Source organism: Drosophila yakuba, unplaced genomic scaffold, assembly GCF_016746365.2.
Source record: "Drosophila yakuba strain Tai18E2 unplaced genomic scaffold, Prin_Dyak_Tai18E2_2.1 Segkk11_quiver_pilon_scaf, whole genome shotgun sequence".
Taxonomy (NCBI): domain Eukaryota; kingdom Metazoa; phylum Arthropoda; class Insecta; order Diptera; family Drosophilidae; genus Drosophila; species Drosophila yakuba.
This window is the reverse complement of record NW_025048784.1, coordinates 254003-276862: the sequence shown is the minus strand read 5'-3', so window position 1 is coordinate 276862 and position 22860 is coordinate 254003. Positions and strand designations below refer to the sequence as shown.

Below are 22860 nucleotides of genomic sequence, written 5' to 3'. Positions count from 1 at the left end.
GTAGATACAAATAAAAATCCAGTGGGGGAATGGAAACCACGTGGTGCCGGCAGACCAGGTTGGAACGCGTGCGATGGCTTATGTCGGCTATCCAAAAAGCCGAACATAATTGCTCGCCGCGGAAAGACCTGGGATGCTGGAAAAAAAATAAACCACAAAGTAATTGTTCATATTTGTAGTAATTTTGTCGTTGTACTCACCTAAAGTGTAGAGATCCTCCAAGCAAAGGGTATGTCGCTAGCGGCGGATACCGCCAGCTAGTTTTGCGACCCGTTCGGTGCCTGGTGGCGAACGGAGGACTCGCAATGGGATGAGTCGGTAGGAGAGTCTTCTGCTGGTTGCGGCGCGAATGTGCGCGGGGGAATGGCTGGTCTCCGGGTGGCCCATGAGAACACAGGGTTCACCATGCGATGCGCCCGGGACGGCCAAAGAACTGGCAAGCGCATCCGCGGCGCAACTGGACATGAAGCAGAGTAGATATGTGAGCGCCCTCGATGCCCTATCTTCCAGGAAGAAGATAGAGGATCCGATGGAGCTCGCCATGGCATACAACTCGATCGCAGAGGTAGAGGAAAGACGCAGGAAAGCATGTGGAAGTTGGCTCCGGTTAGGCATCACTCCTTTTTTTTCCCCCCTTTGTTGTCCAATTGAGTTTCCGTTTTTTTGGCTTTGTTGTTTTCGTCTAGAAAAGGAAAAGAAAGCGTGTTTAGTGTAAGGAACAGGAATTAGCAGGTAGAGTAGGTTCATGGTTAGGAGATATAACTTGCGGTCCGGAGCTGATAAGATGACAACTAGAACTCCCCCGCCGGAAGGGCAGCAACTCAGAGCGGAAGATGGCACGGCGATAGCTGGGAAATCTCTCCCCCACGGGGAATCCCGAGCGATTTCGCGTCGACGGTAAACGCTGCGGTGGCTCAGGCGTACGAGACGCACAGGGCGGCGATGTCCGACAACGTCACTCGGACGTTGCAACAGGAGATTCGCCAAGGCTTCCTCGAGATGATGGCGATGATCAACGAGGTGGTCCAACCGCTGAAGCAAACGGCAGCAGCCGTGCAGTCGATGCAGCAGCAGGCGATGCAAGGCGACCCCAGTGGTGGTCACGAGCATGCAGGAGCACGAGGATGCCAGGAGGCGACGGGCGCATATCCCAAGACCCGGCCAGAGGGACAGAATCCTTGGACGTCTCCACCCAAACCTCCAAGAGCAAGCGAAGTACTCGCGGAGAGGAATGTCGGCGCCGAGTGGTACTGGCAATATGTCAAAGAGAGCCCTCCGCAGACATGGGAGGACCTCAAGGAGAACCTAGTGGCGAGGTTCCGGGGCATCGGAGGCGAGTTCGAGCGCAGACGAGCACTCCAAGATCGACGGCAACAGCCAGGCGAGTCCGTCGAGGATTATTTCCGAGCGATGCGGCGGCTGGGAAACAGACTGCTGGCACCGATACCGGAGGCGGAAATGATCCGCATAATTAAAAAGGGACTTACCGCCGAGGTCGCCCGGTTTGTTTATGCCCTGAGCGTGGACCAGCTGGGAGAGGAGTGCCTCGAAGTGGAGGAGGCCTTCATAAGGCGGGAGCGGGACAGCCGAGCCTCATACCGCGCGCCGGCCAAGTTTCCGTCGAGCGGACGACAGGTGGAGGAAGTGGCGATGGAGTCATCCGACGGCGAAGCGGGAGAGCCGGAGCCGTACATCGAGGAAGTTTCCAGGCAGCGAATTAGTTGCTGGAACTGCGGGCAGCCGGACCACGGATTCCGTGACTGCGCATCGTCGGAGCGGAAGATCTTCTGCTACCGCTGCGGGAAGCCAGAGGTGATCACACCGAACTGCCCGGTATGTGCGGGAAACGGGAGGACGAGCGCCGGAAAGGTGGGAGACCCGCGCTCGAAGTACAGGTCCAACCGACAGTAAACCTTCCACCGAAGCCACCAACAATTAAACCTATAGTAGAGAGTAATAAAATCGTCATTAAGAATAGCAATAAGCTGAGATACTTACCAGCGGAGGAACGGATGCAGAAGTACCTTGAGGTTCGGAACCGAATATTTGCCAACCACCAGATAGACGGGATGCGGAGCGTCAGCCGGAGGCTTTTAAAGGCCAGATCACGATTCCGGCAGAGGCATCAGACGCGACGTGCCGTGGTTGAAGCCGTTCGTCGGGGCATGGGAGGTGATCCCAGGGTGTTTGCCGAGGTCCGGATACATGGCAAGCCCATTTCCGGTTTGCTGGACACAGGCGCGTCCATTAATGTCCTGGGAAAAGGCAGCCGTGAAATGCTGGAGGAGCTCGGGGTCCGCATGGACAAGTACACGTCGATCGTGAGGACTGCGGCGGGAGAAGACCGGTCAATTATAGGTCGAGTACACTTTCCGGTAGAATTCAAGGGAGTGGAGAAGGTACTTACCTTTTACGTATGCCCGTACCTGGAGCAAGAGTTATACCTTGGGATCGATTTCTGGAGGAAATTCGCGTTGGCACCGGCTATCCTCGGAGAGATACCAGCAACGAAACCGAAGGCGAACGTGGAAGAATTGTGGGACGCAACAAATCCGTGGCTGGATGGCAAAGCCGGTAAAGAGTCTGTAATCGAGGAGTGGAACCTGCAAGAAGAAGACAAAAATCGGTTAGAAGCGGTAAAGAAAGAGTTCCTAGCGTTCGAGGACGTCGGTCTGGGTAAGACATCGGTGGAGACACATCGGATCCAGCTCGTTTAAGGATCGGCATTATCCACAATCGCCAGCGATGCAGGAGATTGTGTGGGCCGAAGTCGACAAAATGCTGGAGCTGGGCGTGATCGAGGTCAGCGAGAGTCCGTGGAGTAACCGCACGACAATGGTGCGAAGGCCGGACAAAAATAGGTTCTGCTTAGACGCACGGAAGCTGAACAACCTCACCGTGAAGGATGCTTATCCGCTGCCATGCATCGAGGTAATCCTGTCCAGAATCGAGCAGACCTACTATATTTCATGCGTCGACTTGAAATTCGCATTCTGGCAGGTGGAGTTGGATCCTGAAAGCCGTCCATATACAGCGTTTACGGTTGCGGGGAGGCCCTTGTACCAGTTCGCCATGATGCCGTTTGGCCTGTGCAATGCGGCGCAGCGGCTATGTCGACTGATGGACAAGGTGATTCCAGCGCGGTTGAGATCGAACGTCTTTGTGTACCTGGACGACCTGCTAATCATCGCTCCAGACTTCGAGACCCATCTAAAGTATCTCCGGTTGGTAGCGGAATGCCTGAAAAAAGCGAATTTGACGATAGGTTTAAAAAAATTAAAATTTTGCTACAGGGCGTTGAAATACCTCGGGTTCATAATCGGTGGAGGGACACTTCGGATGGATGGGGACAGGATCGCCGCAATCCAAAAGATTCCGGAGCCGAAATCGGTGAAGGAGTTACGAAGCTTCCTGGGAACAGCGGGATGGTACCGCCGGTTCGTCAAGGACTTCGCGACCATGGCGGCCCCGCTCACCGACGCACTGAAAAAAGGAAAGAACACCCGATTAGTGCTGAACGACGAGGCCAAGGACGCGATACAGGCTCTAAAGACGGCACTTACCTCGGCTCCTGTCTTGGTTCACGCCGATTTTAGAAGGCCGTTCGTGGTCCAGTGCGACGCGTCGCACTATGGAGTTGGAGCAGTCCTGTTCCAATACGACGAGGAAAAGAACGAACGTCCGATTGCCTTCTTCTCCGCAAAGCTAAACAAACATCAGATAAATTATTCTGTGACGGAGAAGGACCAACCGGAGATACTTTAGAAGTTCCGGCCCTACGTGGAACTGATGCAGTTCACGGTCATCACCGACCACGCCAGTCTGAAGTGGCTGATGACCATGAAAGACCTTAGTAGGCGCCTGGCACGATGGTCACTCAGGTTGCAGAGCTTCGACTTCCAGATAGCGCACCGGAAGGGATCCGAAAACGTTGTGGCCGACACGCTGTCCAGATGCGTAGAGGAGCTGAAGCTGGATGCCGACGATGCCCTCGGGTTCGCCACGACGGAGTTCGAATCTGAGGAGTACAAAGAGATTCGGGATGAGATTCTGGAGAATCAGGATCGACTGCCGGATGATGGAAGGGAACCTCGTCTTCAAACGCAGCGGATTCGACAGATTGGAGGAGGAAGTCGAAGGAGGGTCTTGGAAGCTGTGGATCCCAGTAAGGAAAACGCTGCAGCGACTCCAGCGGCAATATTACTGGCCGAAGATGACGACTCAAGTCCGAGACTTTGTGGGGCAATACATCCAATGCAAGGAGTCGAAGGCTCCAAATTACCGCACACAGGTCGGGATAGGGCAGGAAGTGGTGACTGAGAGGCCATTCCAGAAGCTCTACATAGATTTCCTAGGCAAATATCCAAGATCCAAGCGAGGAAAGGCCTGGATATTTGTAGTAGCAGACCACTTCTCCAAATTCACATTCCTGAAGGCCATGAACGAAGCCACAACGTCCAACGTCATCGAGTTCCTGGTGCGGAGGTGTTTTTCAAGTTTGGAGTGCCGGAGGTAATCCACTCCGACAATGGGAAGCAGTTCACTGCCAAAGCTTTTCAGGAGATGATGGAGGCGTACGGGGTCCAGCATATGCGGACGGCAGTGTACTCGCCGCAAAGCAACGCTGCAGAGCGGATAAACCGGACAGTACTGGCCGCAATCCGGACATATTTGGAGCAGGACCACCGAGACTGGGACGCATATCTGCCGGAAATCGAAGTCGCGATAAGGAACTCTGTCCACGAAGCGACAGGCGTCACGCCGTTCTTCGCGGTATTCGGGCAGCGATGTACCTCCACGGCAGCTGCTACAAACTGGCCAGGAAACTGCGGTCAATGACGGATCATGAGGTAGTTGCGTTGAACTCGCAGAACAAGAGAGACATCATCCGCGAACGTATCAGCCAACACTTGCATCAGGCCTACGAGCGGAGCAGCCGGCAATACAACAAGTGCGCCCGTGAGTTCCACGTGAAACCAGGCCAAGAAGTGTTCCGGCGTAATTTCACCCTGAGCGATTTCGGGAAGAATTACAACGCCAAGTTCGCCCGGAAGTTCGCGAGATGCCGAATCAGGAGGCCGGTCGGGAACAACATGTTCGAGTTGGAGGACCTGGCGGGGAAACCTATTGGCATCTACCATGCGAAAGACCTGCGGCTGTAAGGGAAGAACGACACGCTCAAGATAGGGACAAAGCAGGATGCTTACCGTGGGCGTGGCCTACGTTGGGGTAACCCAGGAGCAAAGGGGCAAGGGCCGATCGCCGGGTGAACACCGCGGAGCGTGTCCGAGTTTTTTGTTTCCATAATTTGTTTGTTTACGTGTTGGTGTGGAATGCTCGCGAATATTCCCCTGCCTATTCGATTGGCGAATTTTCGCGTGGTGTTGCTTTCTGACGGTGATCGATAGCCGCGGGCGAAAGAAATATCGTCTGGAATGAGCACCTAAGGCGAGGTTGGCAGTCCCAAGAGGAGAAGGGGAAAGTGGGATGGATGTAGAGCGCCCCCTACCGTCCACACCCAAGAAAGGGGAAGTGTGGATGGTATGTGGAGAGAGGAGAACACCGACGAAGTGCATCCACACACACTAAGACGGGAAATGAGCTCTGGCATTGGCCTTGAAGTCGGTTCTCGACCTATGAACAGGGAAAGGAGAAAACAAGAGAATAGGAAAGGGAACCGGCAGAGCCGAGCCCATAAATAGGGCGAGGTGACCGCCATGTGGGCCAGAGAAAATTTGGGAATCAGACGACCCGCTGCCGCGAACTAAATCTAACGGCCGTGTTTTAAAATCGGTGGCGCACATAAACGTGTGAGTGCGGTCGGACTACCGGAGGTGAAAGCTCCGAGGAAACGTTAGTGATGTTTTTTTTATTGTTGTTATAGGGAAATTAAGATAATTTAACCCGATCCGGAGATCGACGGGAGCAGGACAGAAGCAGAACAGGAAGACCCGGCAGCCGGAAGTGGAAAATAAATGTGAGTCCGTTCAGAGAGAGCATAGACATAATATTTATATATCTGGGTTGCAGAGGGTATACATGCATTTTCTTGACCCCGGGATATCCACAGTTTGGACCCGGGGAGACCTTTTCTGGAACCCGTGGTGGATTCCAACCTCAAATCCCGCCGAGGACCAAGCCAAACCGCCCGGGAGAAGCTCGGCCAGAAAAAAATTAGAATAATTATTTATTTATAATTATTTATTTATTTATTTAATCCGCCTTATTTATTCGCATTTATTTATTTATTTCTATTTATTTATTAATCGTTATTTATTTAACTTATTTATGTGCCCGTGTTAAAATTATGTAAAATATTCGTCTGTGTGTAATTATTTATTTATATATTTTAGTGGCGTTTAGCATGCCATAAACAAACACACGAATATTTCTTTGAAAGACGATAAAACCTAAAGCACATAAAACGATGATCAAAAAAATTATAAATATGATATAAGTAACCAGTAACTTATGTACAATTAAATCGCGCCGAGTCCAAGCAAAATTAAATCTAAATCTTGGAATACTACCTCCGAGAAGACCAGGCCGATCCTGTGTAGGAGTATGGACCTTTCGTAAATAACCACCTGATCCGTCTCAGCCCCTGATCCTCCTTGGAGCTCCATGTAGGCAGGAATTCTGAAGTGAAATGAGGGTTTATTAATTTTGTTAATTTATATATATTTATATGTCAATACCCGTGCAGTAGTTTCGCTTCTTTGTTGTCCTCTCCAGCTCTTTCGTCGTCTTCTTTTTTTTTTTTTTTGTATCGTCTTTGCTTTGGCCCAGGGCGATGGACGCCTAAAATTTTGGAAAAATTGAAAATGTTATTTAGTATTATATAATTGAATATTTAAATAAGTAAAGATTATAACGATGAATTGGTAGAGTGTATTAATTAGGGGGGGAAGACGAACGGATGAGCCGATAACCTGGAGGAAGCGGATGAACCACATGCCAGGAAGATCCTCAAATGGGAAATAGACGGATCCTTGGTAGGGAGGGTGCGTCAGGGTCCTTTCCATCGAAGACCCAAATCTGCGTCGTGTCGTCCGGTATTAGTCCTTCACTTGTAGTTTCTGTTGATGTTTCTTTGTTGTTTTTGTGGATTCCATGCCGAGTGGAATTAATGGTGCGACCTGTGGGCACAGGGGAAGAATCCGCCCTGTTGATGACTGGCTAGCCGGCCTTGCCCCATCGAAATCAGCAGGGCGTAAGAACTATTACCCACGTATGATGGAGACAAAGAATTACTAACAAAGTTTATTACAAGCGTAGAGCGAGTAATGAAGTTGGTCACCAACGTTCAAAAGACAGAATACGGAGAATTACTATTAGGAGTAACTAGAGACAAAATAGTTAGACAAGCAGACAGGACATTAATTAGGGAGAGAGTAAAACTCAATTGGGTTAATATTAAGCAAGCATTATTTGATAATTTCGGGGAGTCAAGAAGTGAAGAACATTTATTGGACGACCTTCGTGAAATCTCACATAAAGGGTTATCTATCAAATTGCTATACCAAGAAATATCAGGCATAAGAGCAGCGATACTAAATTTTTTGGAAAGAAAAGAACTAGACGATGAAATATGCAAAATAAAAGAAAATTTATATGAAAAGACTTGCGTACAGAAGTTCATAGACAGACTGAAAACCCGTTAAAAAGGACGGTAAAAGCTCAAAATCCAAAAACATTAAGACAGGCAAATTAAATATCAAAAGAGTTCAGAGATGAATATATGAGAGATAGAGCTAGGCAAGACTATGAGAGACAAAACCAAAAACGGGTACGTTACAGCTATAACAATAACAGTAATGGACCAACTTACGATGCAAGACAGCAAAACGACAACAGTTATAACACAAACACACAACAACCAACTAACACAAATTACAATAACAACCACAACACGAACCGACAAGAACAAGGGAACAGTAACCGGGGACAACGAACCAACAACGGAAACTACAACACCATGAGAAACCAAGAACAACAAAATAATTATAGAAATTATAGCAACAACAGGAGACAACAGTATAAAAGAGGTAGTTACTCAGGATCTACTGGACCGGAGCGGAGCCAAGGATGGTCCGTAGGAGCAGGAGGATCCGTAATCTCAGATAGAACACAGCAAAGCACCAGTAGGGTATTTGTTGAACTTAACAATGTAGAAGCCGTCCCAAATTTTTCATTAAATGCCTCGTACTTTCCCCTGATTATACCACAAAACCAAAATGTAAAGGAACACTAATCTATATTTAAATTGAATCGACATTTGGCAGACCGTTAAAATTCTTAATAGACAGTGGATCAAATGTTTCATTTATTAACTCAGAGTTCGTACCCCTAAGTAAACAACCAAATTTAAAGCAGCCAATGCATGTTAAAACAATCCTAAACACACATAATATATACAAAAAAATTACGTACTTACGAAACTATTCAAGGATGTAACGAACTGTTTTATTTGTCTGCTCGCTACGGAATACGTGCGGCTAGCTCAGTAGAGTTTGTGCGTTCGTCCTACCAAATTTATAGAATAACGTGATCACCCGGTTACCAGTAATAACACTCGCAGTTTCGTTCTCGGGTCTTTATTTGAGCTCAATTTACAATGCACTTTAATTGTCCGGACGCCTCTGCTCTCTCGTCGTAGCGTCGGACCTTCGCCTGGTATTGCTGCTGACGCGCGAGAAGGAAGGTCGAGGGCTTAGGGAAGCGTCACCGTTCTCAGACTAGGGTGAACAATTGGTGGGCTCTCAAAGGCATACGCCTCGCTAGCCACAACCTCTTGTCCCTTGCTCTGTCCCGGCCGGTCCCGCCAGACGCTTCTTCAGTTCCTTCCGACGCACCGCGCTATCGCCCGGATACGCCGCAGTCCCTGTAGCAAGACGCCTAGTGAAAGACGAACGTTCCAACCTACCTTTCTCTCCTGTCGGCGCGGTCGGACCTGGATGTCCTGCTCGGCGGCCTGGTTCCCCTGTCTTGCCGCTTTCGTCGTCCTGGGTGGCGCGGACCTTTGTTATGGGCGCTTGTCGCGTGGGCTGAGAACTGTGGTCGTACGCAGACTCACAGAAGCTCACGGCTGTGATCCCCAAGGCATACGCCTGTGGAACAGCAACGCGTCAACCCCACGTCTGGTTCGGACTGGCGGCGCCGGTACCACGCCTGCTTGGATTGCACGGACACACCAGGCTATCGCCTGGTTCAAGCACGCGATCTCCTACACAGTCCACCGGGTCTACACCACAATCCCTGCCGCTTCCTCGGGTGCCCGCTTAGATCTGGCCTCTCCTGTCGTTTGCCTCCTGGCTACTCGTGCTTCGTCGTTTGGACTTCAGCTACCTGCGTCTCAGTTCGGAGACCTTCTCGTCCCGAACGTCTTGACGTAGCGATCTTGCTCCTTGGTGACTATCACGGTCGTAGCTCCTCTGCTGACTTCGTTCTACGTTGCTGACTCGTACGCTTGCTTTCCTTGACTGTCGGTCCCGCTTCCAGCGCTCGGCCTGTTTATATAGGCCACCTCTAACGGTTTATCCCTTTGGTCTCCAGTCTCCGGATCCAAAGTCCAAGATTTTACCGTTGGCCGGTCCAAAGTTCGATTTGTCCCGTTAATTGCCTTTAAGCCTGCTGACTCTCTAAACTCTCTTTTCAGCAAGTCCGGAGTCTCCATCCTCTCTCTCTCCATTTCCCGAGTCTCCAAACTCTCTTCCTCTAGAGTCTCCAAACTCTCTTTCTCCAGCCCAGAGTCTACAAACTCTCTCTCTCTGGGCTTCGCACTGCCGTTACTACGCTTTGCCTTGTTGCGTAACTGGCAACGGCAGGCCCTCCTTATGCGATCACTATTCGCATTTGTGCGGAGTTTTAACTCCTCACAAGGAATTCAAGCAAAGTGGCGAATTCACCTTTTTCTTCTTTAAATTCCACGTTTTTTTTTGACGGAATCTTCGGAATAGACCTTTTAACGTTTTTAAACGAAAAAATTGATTTCGAAAATCTAATCTTAGTAACCCCCAATACAAAAATCGAGATACTTCAAAGAGAAAAGATATCAGAATCCCCAATAAAACTAGATGCAAGGACAAGAACTTTAGTAGAAATACCAGTAACAGAAAGGGAAGGAGAAATATATATAAATAAATAGTAATACAAGAGGTAATATATATTAACAAGGGCATTTACAGAACAAATAATTACACAGCCAAAGTAGAAATAATAAACGAAACCGATCAAGACAGAATGATAAATGCTAATTATCCGATACAGGTAGAAGTATATAATGCAGAGTTTTACAGAAATAAACACGGCAAAACATACAAAAAGTGAAGAGAGCGACAATAAAGAAAATAAAGGAAATGCTAGCAATAGTATGGGCAGTCAAACACTTTAGGCAATATTTATACGGGACAAGGTTCACGGTATAAACAGATCATCAGCATTAACAACAGCAAAAATAACCCAAAATTAATAAGATTGTGATTACAGTTAGCCGAGTATGAGTACGACATCGTGTATAAAAAAGGAAAGCTTAACACGAATGCTGACGCATTAATTAGAATGCAACCGGAAATATTCATGGCAGATACAGAATCGACAAGAGCAACAAATGGAGAAACAGCACAAAGTGCAGAGGACGCAAGCAACATACAAACCACGGAAAAACCTTTGAATGATTTTAAAACTCAAGTGGAATTGAAGGTAGGAGAAAGAACAAATAGAACGGTAGAGATCCCATTTAAGTCAAAAACTCGACAACGTTTACAGACAAAGAATTCACTAAGTACAAAATTATTAGGATTTTAAAAGAAATCTTAAAACCTGGATGAACTACAGCGGTTATGGCAAATAACGACATTTTTGAGATAATACAAGAAACGTACAAAACTTATTTTTTAGAACAAAAATACACAATCACAAGAGCAACTATATTTACGAACAGAAAGACCAACAAACGTTAATAATCCAAGACCATAGGAATAACAATAACAGGAGAATAGACGAAACGACGCTACATTTGAAAAGACACCATTACTTTCCATGCATGAAACAAACTATATCCAGAATAATTAATGATTGCGACATATGTCACACAATGAAATATGATCGCAACCCACAAAAATTGAAATTTCAGTTACTAAAAATCCCAGCACTTCCGTTAGATATTGTTCACATCGATCTGTATTTCATCAATAATAAAACCATGCTAACGATAATAGACAAATTTCAATATCACAAAACAGATCAAAACTTTTATTTGTAATTTCGGAACACCCAGGAAAATCATCTGCGACCAAGATGCGGAGTTTAACTCAATTCTCTTTAAAGACTTCTGTAAGCAATTTAGCGTTAACTTACATTTCACATCATTCCAACAATCGAGTAGCAATTCAACAGTAGAACGGTTACGCTTACAGAAACCTATGGGATTATTTACAAAGTCAGGAAAGACCAGAAGTTAGAATGCGAACATGACGAAATTATGGCAGAAACGTTAATAACATACAACAATGCCATACATTCCGCGACGAAACTAACGCCATATGAATTATTCACAGGCAAGACACACATTTTTAATAGAACGATCGAATATTCAGACCAACATGATTATTTAAAACAAAATTATACACCCAAGTACAGACAGAAATGACAGCAAAGACAAAAGAAAGAATACAGAAACTGAATGGAACAAAAACAGACCCAATACCGTTAACAGCAGAAGACATAGTATTTAGAAAAGAGAACCGAAGAAATAAGATAACACCAAGATTTTCAAAACACATAGTTAGAGCAGGTCACGGAATAACTTTTGAATCAAAGAAAGGACAAAAAGTACATAAAGAAACAAGAGAGAACGCTATAGTCGAGTTCCCCGACTATCTGATACCCGTTACTCAGCTAGTGGAAGGGAGAAGGAGAGTCTTAAATACAGTTTTTGCCGGTTTGTAGGCGTTACAGTGGGCGTGGCAGAAAGTTTTTTGGCAAATCGATAGAAATTTACAAGACCAATACAAAAATGAAAAAATATCAAAACATTTTTCAAAAGTGTGGGCGTGACAGCTTTGGGCGGTTTGTGGGCGTTAGAGTGGGCGTGGCAAAAAGTTTTTTTGCAAATCGATAGAAATTTACAAGACCAATACAAAAATGAAAAAATATTAAAACATTTTTCAAAAATGTGGGCGTGGCAGTATTGGGCGGTTTGTGGGCGTTAGAGTAGGCGTGGCAACCTGAATCGACAAACTTGCGCTGCGTCTATGTCCCTGGAGTCTGTATACTTAATCTCAACTTTCTAGCTTTTGTAGTTCCTGAGATCTCGACGTTCATACGGACAGACGGACAGACGGACAGACGGACGGACAGACGGACATGGCCAGATCGACTCGGCTACTGATCCTGATCAAGAATATATATACTTTATATGGTCGGAAACGCTTCCTTCTGCCTGTTACATACTTTTCAACGAATCTAGTATACCCTTTTACTCTACGAGTAACGGGTATAAAAATAAAAAAGGAAAATTAGACATAGGCAAACAGTTTAGTAAATCGAAACAAAAAGATAATAATAAGTACAGTAATAAGTCACACACTTATTGTACTCAATTTCCATAAATTACACAAAAACAGAACACACAACACGAGTATATTACATTTATGTACACTCGTGCCCAGAATTATACGAAAAAAAGCAGTTGCAACTTGTGTATGCAACTGTATCAAAATTATACGACGCATTGTGATTATTGCGGCCAGAGAGGAAGATTGCATTTCAAATAATTTTTTTTATATTTCACTTATTAATTTAATTCATTTGTTACAAAATGCCGCGTGGAAGTTCGTTAACCGAAGAGGAAAAGGGAAGAATAAAGCCTACAACGATGCTGGCTTTAATGTAAGGAAATTTTTGGAAAACCCGAATGAATACGGTGTGAAGCGTGGGTCTGGAAGAAAACCAAAGTTGTCCGACCGCGATAAACGTCGTATCATTGTGAAAGCTAGCAATTCATTTGCCTCGTGCTCCGCACTTGCGACAAGTTGCAGTTAGCCTGTGTCACGAATGACTATTTGGCGGACGCTGCAATCTTCGAAGTGCATTGTCAAAGGAGTCTTAAAGAAAGCTCCGTTCTTAAAACGGCACCACAAAATTGCTCGGCATGAATTTGTTGAAAATAACTTGGAGAGAAGCTGGACCTCGGCAAGCAATTTTGACTTTATTTTCATTATACATTTTGTGTTAACCTTTTTTTATTTAGATAATTTTTTTCTGATGAAAAAAATGGATTTCGACACTATTGGAGTGATTTACGAAAGGATCCACTTATGTTCCCTAAGCGGAATTTCGGAGTCGGATCCGCAATGGTTTGGGGAGCGTTCACTTCATCTGGAACGCTTGATTTGGCTTTCACAAGTTCACGAATGAATAGTTCGGAGTATATAAAAGTATTGGAGGAGCGTCTACTGCCATTTTTGGAGCAAACTGGGGAAAAAAATTATGTTTTTATGCAAGATAATGCATCCATACACCGGAGCAAAGATACCCAGCGCTTCATAAGTGACCACAGAATACGTGTTTTGGATTGGGCAGCGTGCTCCCCGAACTTAAACTCAATTGAGAACATCTGAGGTATCTTTGCAAGGCGAGTTTACGCTAATAACAAATAATTTGAGAGCGTCCAAAGCCTTAAATCGGAGATTTTGGCACTTATAGACCAAAATTTACTTAAAAAATAATAAATTCAATGCCTAAGAGGCTTTTAGAGGTTGCAAAGGCTCTAGGTGACCCAATCAATTATTAAAGTGTCTAAAAATTATTAAAAAAATAAAAAACTATTACAATCTAAGAAATTGGCATTATCGTATTATTTTGATAAAGTGGCAGGCATGACAAAAATTGGGTTTTTGTGCTTTTTTTCCTGCTGATTGAAAACGAAAGATGCAATCAGAGATAATTTATAAAGCTTTCATTCTTGATTTTGTTCTACTATGCTTCCCCATCGACCTACGAGGCTCGAAACTTATATTTTTGGGGTGTCGTATAATTCTGGGCAGGAGTGTATATAAGGACTAGTATACAAGGACTATTATACTAATGTTAATAATAATAATTATTTTTAGTACTAACACCTAATTATAAGTCCAATAGCTACACCCCAATTCGTTCCGCCATGCGTTTCATCTCTCTGGCTGTCACTTTATTCTAGGAATGGAGGAGTTACCACTTCGCGTGTACCCCATTGCACTCTGGACAGCAGCAACACCGATTACAATGGGATCGACATTCAAAGCCACAAAAAAGGCTTCTTTGCGGAAACACGGTGCAGAACAGCAACGTTACACATACACATAAACGCACACACATACACACATGCATACACACAAACATATACATATATATAAGAGCTGTCTGCGAACAGCATACATACATATAATGAAGCATATAAATTCTATTCTTATTGTGATGTTCATCGAGAGTAGACGGCTTTTCACTGAATAGTTTCGCAGACAAAATTGTCTCTAATTAAAATATTGTTACCCTCTAAACCACGGTTGGTAACTCGCGTACTACAAGTCAGTATCGAGCGGTTGACGCTTAATTCTTAGGAGTTGCCGTATCTCCTAACTTTAGTATTATTGTAGGTCACGTTACCAATATAACGGTGCTGCCACAAAGGTGTAACAGGTAGTAGGTGCGACACCTATGGACAAAATAAAATTTTTGTGGGGCGTCACCTATCGATAAAATGATGGGCTTCCTCTCCACTATTGTCAAAATACTGCTTCCTCAGTGGTTCATCGCCATCTATTGAGGATTTAAAAAATTCCCAGTGGCGACACCTAGTGCCAAAACCAGAAGGATATAGCGATGAGAGTTGCCGTATAGCTTAAATTTAGTATTATTGTGATGCCAACCACATTTTATTTTGTCCGTAGGTGTCGCGCTATTTAAACAAAAACCAGAAGGATATAGCGATGAGAGTTGTCGTACCGCTTAAATTTAGTATTATCGTAGGTGACACTAACAACATTTCATTTTGTCCGTAGGTGTCGCGCTCTTTAAACATTTTGAGTCTTAAAGCGATTTTAAACCAAACTGCAATAAGTTAAGACTTTGAAATATGCCGGAATTCAGTTTCGTGCACACGAATATATGACATACAATTTGAAAACAATGGCTCGTGGAAAGCGTTAACGAATTTCTCGTGTGTAGGCCGCTGGGTGCCGATAAAATGCAGTGCGAGTGCCACAAAGGCGACAAAGGCAAAGTGCAAATGGCTTGATGACATATAGAAAAAAAACGGGACAGCTAATTTCCAAAATTCTTCAATACATACCCTCCAGCCAGCAAGGGAAAAGTGATATTTTTACATCTGTGGTCTGATTTGTGCACAGGTCACAGTAACAAACCCACAAACACAAACACACCACTAACACAAACGGATCGACGGGGGCACAAGCGGACTCACAAACACAAATATAGCAATATATGCGGAGCTATCCGGCGTTGTTGATCTCAGCGTCGACCCCACGAAGCGCCTTAGAGGTGAGCCCCTAACGTATACCACGCTATAAACGCTGTCCATGACTCACGGGCCGTATGAGTGATGCGGTCACTTGGCATTTCGGTGTGCATTAAAATGCACGAAGGCCACCAGCTAATGGCAATATTAAAATGTATCTACCACCGATTTCAACGTGCTCTACTATTAATCGTTGTTCCCAGCGCTCTGCCCCCGAAAATACGTGGCTGTTGTGACTGCCACTGTGGAATATCCTGCAGTTGTTGTGCTGCTCTTGGCATGCCGCCATTTTCAGATATCCATGAACTCGTTAAAGGGGTGGTTATTTGTTAGTTTTCGTTTTCGTAGAAAAGCCATTTACAGGCGCAAAATAGTTGCTCAGTCAGACAAGTATGGCCAGATTTACTACAAGATCATAACGACGATCGAAAGGGCCGCTAGCCACCCGAAGGACTTCAAGTTGCCATTTACGGTGATACAGCCGCAGGAACTGAACGCTGATGCGATTTACAGGGTAAGTGCTTAATCGCAACCAAAAAGGTGCATGTCCCTCATCCTTTTCCATGTTTTTTATTGTTTGCCGGTATTATATCGAAGAGATTTTCTGCTTTATAATTCAATGTATCAAAGCTTTCTGTTTTATCAATCTATAAATTGTAATCAAGTTCTTAATATGAACCAGTTCTTTCCAATCGTTCACGTTGGAACTAACACACACACACACAAACACTCCTGGAATAAAACTTGGATTGTAAAGACACCACAACTGGCGACGAGGTTAAAAGCGTCAAAAGATTCCTCATATATATATGAGAAAACAATTGTAAATACAATTTATAAAAGCAGAGTTGTAAATACAATCGTGCAAAATGGCAACGGGATCAGGAACATCGACTTTGGCAGCGGCGACAACAACACTATTACAAACCACCGCATTGCCAGAATTTTCACACTCAACGGAATCATGGTGCACATATGTATAAAGAAAAACTATAAATTCATTTTTCTGAGATGAATTGCACAATGTTAAAAAAGCAGTGCTTCTTAAATCAATTGGTTCGGTTCCGTATCGTTTGCTACACAGCTTATGCAGTCCCAGCACACCTATCTCAAAAACATTCAAGGATTTGTGTGCGATGCTCAAGAGTCACAACACACTGTGCTTCACGAGAGAAAATAATTCCATTCTGCAACCAGAACCAAGTCTGAAAATGCTTCACAATGGTTCGCCAGAATCAAAGAGTTGGCTAAAACCTGCAAATTCGGCGCTATGCTAGATGCGTTTGTTATGGATCGTTTTGTCGTGGAACTCTGACAAAATCTTTGAACGTCTATGTGAAGAGGATGAGTCCCTAACCTTAGATGTGGCGTTACGTAAGGTCATAATCATGGAGACAGAGATAAACGGGAGAACAGAAGAGTACTAAAATGCTCATCAAATGCAGTCAACAGTCAACAAGGCAGAGACTACTTCAGTAAAAGCTCTACATTCAAGAAGAACAGCAACAGCATCAACGTTGGAAATCTGAACGGCAGTACGTACAGCAAGAAGAACAAAAATAAGAGGCATGTTCGCATTGTGGATGGCGAAACCACAGCTCAGCTTAGATGTCACAAATGCGGGAAGATCGGACTCATTGCTAGTATATGTCGTATCGACACTGAAAAATAAATTTAGTTCAAAATTCAAATTATACATTTACTAATGATAATTTCAATAAATCTGTGTACAGTATTACAACTAATGACGCAAAGCCATATACATTGCCAGTAAATACCGATGGCATGACTATGGATGTTGTATGCGATACCGGATCTCCTTGCGCCTTGATGCCTCAGAATCTAATAACGAAGCAACAATTTGCGCAAATAAAGCCGTGTAAAAACAATTTTCTCAGTTACACTGGCAATAAAATTGATATTTTGGGTGAGTTTGATGCACATATGTATAACTTAAACCTAGACCAAAAAGTTAATAAAAGTTACAGTGACTAAAGAAGATAACAGACCACTTTTGGGTAGGAATACCTTCAGAGAATTTAAATTTGGTCTAAAGCAAGTGAATAGTATTCATTCTGCGAAACAATGTGATTTGAAAAGTTATTTTAGAGAAGTTTTTGATAACGAAATTGGCACTTATAAATTAGGAGAAGTCTCCTTACCCGTTGATGATAAGGTCAAGACTATATTTTTTTAAGCCACGTTTAATTCCGCTAGCATGGAAATCTAAAGTAGAGGAGGAACTTAGATGTCTCATTCGCAAAGGTGTTTTGGAGCCTGTAGATCATTCGGATTGGGGTACACCACTAGTTCCTAATTTAAAACTGGTTTGAAACTTGCGTATATACGCAGACTACAAAGTAACTGTAAATAAATGGTTAGTTGATTACACATACCCACTACCACACATAGATGGAATATTTGCAGCTTTAAGTGGAGGTATAATTTTCTCTAAATTAGATCTTTCCAACGCTTAAAATCAGTTAACTTTAGATAAAAACAAGAGAGAACGCTATAGTCGAGTTCCCCGACTATCTGATACCCGTTACTCAGCTAGTGTAAGTGCGAAGGACAGTTTTTGGCGGTTTGTGGGCGTTAGAGTGGGCGTGGCCAAAAGTTTTTTGGCAAATAGATAGAAATTTACAAGACTAATACAAAAATGAAAAAATATCAAAACATTTTTTTAAAAAGAGTGGGCGTGGCAGCTTTTGGCGGTTTGTGGGCGTTAGAGTGGGCGTGGCAAAAAGTTTTTTTGCAAATCGATAGAAATTTACAAGGCCAATGCAAAAATGGAAAAATATTAAAACATTTTTCAAAAATGTGGGCGTGGCAGTTTTGGGCGGTTTGTGGGCGTTAGAGTGGGCGTGGCAACCTGAATCGACAAACTTGCGCTGCGTCTATGTCCCTGGAGTCTGTATACTTAATCTCAACTTTCTAGCTTTTGTAGTTCCTGAGATCTCGACGTTCATACGGACGGACAGACGGACAGACGGACAGACGGACAGACGGACGGACAGACGGACAGACGGACGGACAGACGGACATGGCCAGATCGACTCGGCTACTGATCCTGATCAAGAATATATATACTTTATATGGTCGGAAACGCTTCCTTCTGCCTGTTACATACTTTTCAACGAATCTAGTATACCCTTTTACTCTACGAGTAACGAGTATAAAAATCAACATCTATGTACCTAAAGTACTCACATAGGAACTTTAAGTATAAAAAGGCGTTAAACCAGCAGCGTCCATATTTCAAAAGATAATGGAATCAATTTTTACCAAGACGACATCACTGTCTCTGGAACAAGTCTTAATGAACATCTAAAAACACTCAGAATTGTGCTTAATAAGTTACAATCTGTAGGTCTCGAATTAAATTGCAAACAAATGCAAGATCTTACAGGATACAGTAACGTATTTAGGTTTTACTATTAGTAGAGACGGCTTACATAAAAATGAAGGCAGGTACAAAAGTGTAATAAATTGCTCTGTTCCTTCAATTGTCACTCAAGTGAGAGCGTTCATAGGAATGGCTAATCACTATTGAAAATTTATTGAGAACTTTTCCAAAAAAATTGGTCTATTGTATTCTTTGCTCAATAAAAATGTAAAGTTCTCGTGGAATAAAGATGTCAAAAGGCTTTCGAAATTGTAAAAAAGGAAATCACGTCCGAGCAAGTTTTGGTACACTATGATAGTTCTTTACCAATAATTCTTTGTACAAATGAAAGCCATAGAGCTGTTGCAGTTATACTATCGCCCATATTTCCAAATAGCAGTATTAGACCGATTGCATTTGTATCGCGAGCTCTTTCAGAGGCTGAAAAGAACTATAGCACTTTGGAAAAAGAAGCGTTAACAATTTTGTTTAGCGTGACAAAGTTAAAACAATACTTATTAGGGCAAAAATGTATCCTGAATACGGATCACAAGCCGCTAAAAGTTTTGTTTGGTGAAAATAAAGGACTGCCTTCGATGGCCTCATCCAGAGTCCAACGATGTGCGTTTATCCTATCTGGATTTAATTACGTTATTGAGCATGTTAAGGGAAAATTAAACACAGAAGAAAATAAGATCTAAAAAGAAACCAGACGTGATCTAAAATCATGCAATCAATAAAGGAAGTCAAACTTAATGATTTAAAAGGCAATGAGTATAAACCATTCAAAGCCAAAGATATTGAATTATCAGTTGAAAACGATTGCATTTTATGGGGACATAGAACAGTAGGTTCTACTAAACTTCGAAAATCAGTTCTCAACGAACTTCATCGATCGCATCTAGGCATCGTTAAAACAAAAGGTTTAGCGGTTTAGCAAGATCTTATATCTGGTGGCCTAGAATAGATTTTTGAAAACATAATAAAGGGCTGCATACATTGTCAAGAAATAAGCGCAAACCCAGCGAAATGTACCTTGATACCATGGCAGCCAGCACAATCTCCTTGGAGTAGGATACATGTAGATTATGCCGGCCCTGTAAGGAATTACTACTTATTAGTTGTAATTGATTCATATACCAAATGGGCTGATGTTTTTAAAATAAAAGAAATAAAATCATCATCCACAATTTATATGATTAGAAACTTATTTTGGAGGTATGGTTTAGTTGACACAGTAGTTAGTGACAATTGAAGACAATTTACTTCCGCAGAATTCAAGGATTTTATGCTAAATAGTATTATAAAGTCTTTGGTAAAAGGGTATACTAGATTCGTTGAAAAGTATGTAACAGGCAGAAGGAAGCGTTTCCGACCATATAAAGTATATATATTCTTGATCAGGATAAATAGCCGAGTCGATTTGGCCATGTCCGTCTGTCCGTCCGTCTGTCTGTCCGTATGAACGTCGAGATCTCAGGACCTACAAAAGCTAGAAAGTTGAGATTAAGCATACAGACTCCAGGGACATAGACGCACCGCAAGTTTGTCGAATCATGCTGCCACGCCCACAAACCGCCCAAAACTGCCACGCCCACACTTTTGAACATTTTTTTTTATTTTTTTCATTTTTGTATTGGTGTTGTAAATTTCTATCGATCTGTCAAAAAACTTTTTCTAGTTTTTCTTTTTTTCCATTATATTCCAGAATACCCTTTTCTACAAATAATTTAGCTCCAATTTTCCTTAATACATTGTACCCAATTAATAAGTCAGATTCCAAACCTTCTATTTCATAAAATATATGTTTCGCTTCAAATATTGTTAGTATATGGTAATATTTTAACTAATATTTATCCATAAACTTGTAACGTATCACATCCAAGAATACCGTCAGGCAGGGTGTTCGATGGGTATCGAGCGCACGCGAGCGATGGTCCGGCTGCTGCTTGTCGGTAAAAGGGGGTGGTGGTCTTGCTGCGATCCCATATTTGCCTATTTCTGATTATAATACTTATTTTCGCGTGCTAGACAAGCTAACCTGATCCGGAAGTAGGAGAACTCAATTTACAGACAACTAGAAGAGGAAAACATGTTCAAATGGTTCACGCCAAACCGATCTCGGCCAGCCTCCGATGTTGTTGGAGGCCTTCGCTGACCCGCCCTGTCAATGGCCATGTCATCATTATAATTTTCCCTGATGGCCCCTTCTGAAACCTAACCTATTCGCAAGGGCCTCATGCTAGCTGTGGCAAAAACTTAGATAATTACCACATTATAAATTGGATTTTATTACTAGTACATATAAACATTCTTAAAACTAGGCATATTAGATAAATAGGAACGAAAGGGTAAAAAGATGAATTTTTGCATATAATTAAATTATTGGTTTTGGAATGTACGAAAAGTGAAAATTACAAGATAATAATATGCATGAATTAAATTAGTTACTGTTTCGGATTTCGTTCAGTGTAATTATGTTTATTTCTTTTGCATTTCCTTTATGATTCCTTACGTTAGTATTTATTTGAGCGTTTCAAGGGATAAAAAAAACAATAGGGACATCTACGTTAATGCCTTTAGGGCTGAACTCACTTTAATTTGGCCAATATAATCAATATGGTTTTTCTTTGGTGACTCACCCTTTTCTCTTGTAACTTCCATCGGAGAAAGCGCTTTCGGCGACGGCAGCTATTTCTTTGGGAGTAAAGTTTTTCTATTTGATTATAAATATAAAAATATTGATTACTTCGCACACATTCTTATGAGGTATCCTTGTTATTTTTTTTCCTTCCTCTCCTGCTAAAGTTGGGACATTTTTTTTTTCCGTGTGGCTTACAAATTTAACACAAACATAAAGCACAAAGCAAAGAAATCAGACACTCCTCACCACAATTATTTGCGCATTACTATTCCACAATAATAAAAATTCTTAACCTAATTTACAAAAACATAATTATCTTTTTTTTCCCCGTAGTTAAGTTTTTCCTCCTTTTTTTTTTTTTTTTTTTTGATTTTTTTTACTTTCTTTAAATGCGGGTCTTATATTAGTTTTTTTTTTTTTTTTTTTTGTAAATTTAATTAATTAGAATTAAACAAGTTTACTGCTACCTATCTGGCAGCTTTACCAGGTTTTACATAAATTTCTACAGCGTAGGCATAGGCAATATATACATTACTTTACAAATTAAGCTAAAAAAAATAAATATTTATAATAATCTCGATAGAAGATCATGTGGGTGGAATCTTTTCAGCCTTCTTTTTCGCAGGGGATGGATAAGCCTTCTCGCCAGGGTGTTGGGGTGGGAACCGAGTCGCCGCATGTATCTTTCCGCATGGGTCCTCAGTACATCGCCTATCTTTGGAATATTAAGATCCCTTTCGATATCTCTGGTTCTCATGTACCAGGGGGAGTTACATAGTGATCTAACGACCTTACTTTGAGCAACTCTTATTTTGTTCAGATTAGTTCTGGCCGTAATTCCGTATACTTGCAACGCATACTTCCAAATTGGGGTCAGGATGGATTTATACAGGCGAACTTTATTTGCCAATGAGAGTTTGTTTCTCGGCGAAAAGAGCCACGACATTTTTGCAGCCTTTGAAAGTACTGCTTTCTTGATCATCGTCGTATGCCTTTGAAACGTTAGTCCTATGTCCAAAATCACCCCGAGGTATTTGTAGAAGGTCTCGTGTCGAAGTGTGGAGCCGAGCATGGAAATTCCTGAGCAGTTCAAGGGCCTTTTTGTGAATGTGACGCAAGCACATTTGCTGCAATTAATGCCGATATTCCATTTCGTTGCCCACCCCTCGAAGGCCGTCACGTATTCCTGTAAGCCCCTGGTTGCATCACTCATGCTTGTACTTCTGACCATTACCGCGGTGTCATCCGCATAGGTTGCAATGAGAACGTTTTCGTCTTCAACTTCTGTACAGCACCAGGAATCCGGCATATCGG

The 22860-nt window shown here is 43.0% G+C and overlaps 1 protein-coding gene across 2 annotated transcripts; it reads right to left on the bottom strand.

Moving 5' to 3' along the window:
• Window positions 1-2395: 2395 nt before the first annotated feature.
• On the bottom strand, window positions 2396-3535 carry LOC120322171. Of its 2 annotated transcripts, XM_039377226.2 has the most exons (3): window positions 3307-3535; window positions 3169-3240; window positions 2396-2603 (listed from the first exon to the last, which is right to left on the bottom strand). In XM_039377226.2, exons 1-3 carry the CDS (start codon window positions 3459-3461, stop codon window positions 2411-2413), a joined length of 420 nt encoding a protein of 139 aa, XP_039233160.1. In that variant the 5' UTR covers window positions 3462-3535; the 3' UTR covers window positions 2396-2410. The 2 variants fall into 2 exon arrangements, with proteins under 2 accessions (XP_039233160.1, XP_039233159.1); XM_039377225.1 differs by lacking the exon at window positions 2396-2603 and having other exon boundaries at window positions 2946-3240; window positions 3307-3476.
• Between the last annotated feature and the right edge of the window lie 19325 nt (window positions 3536-22860).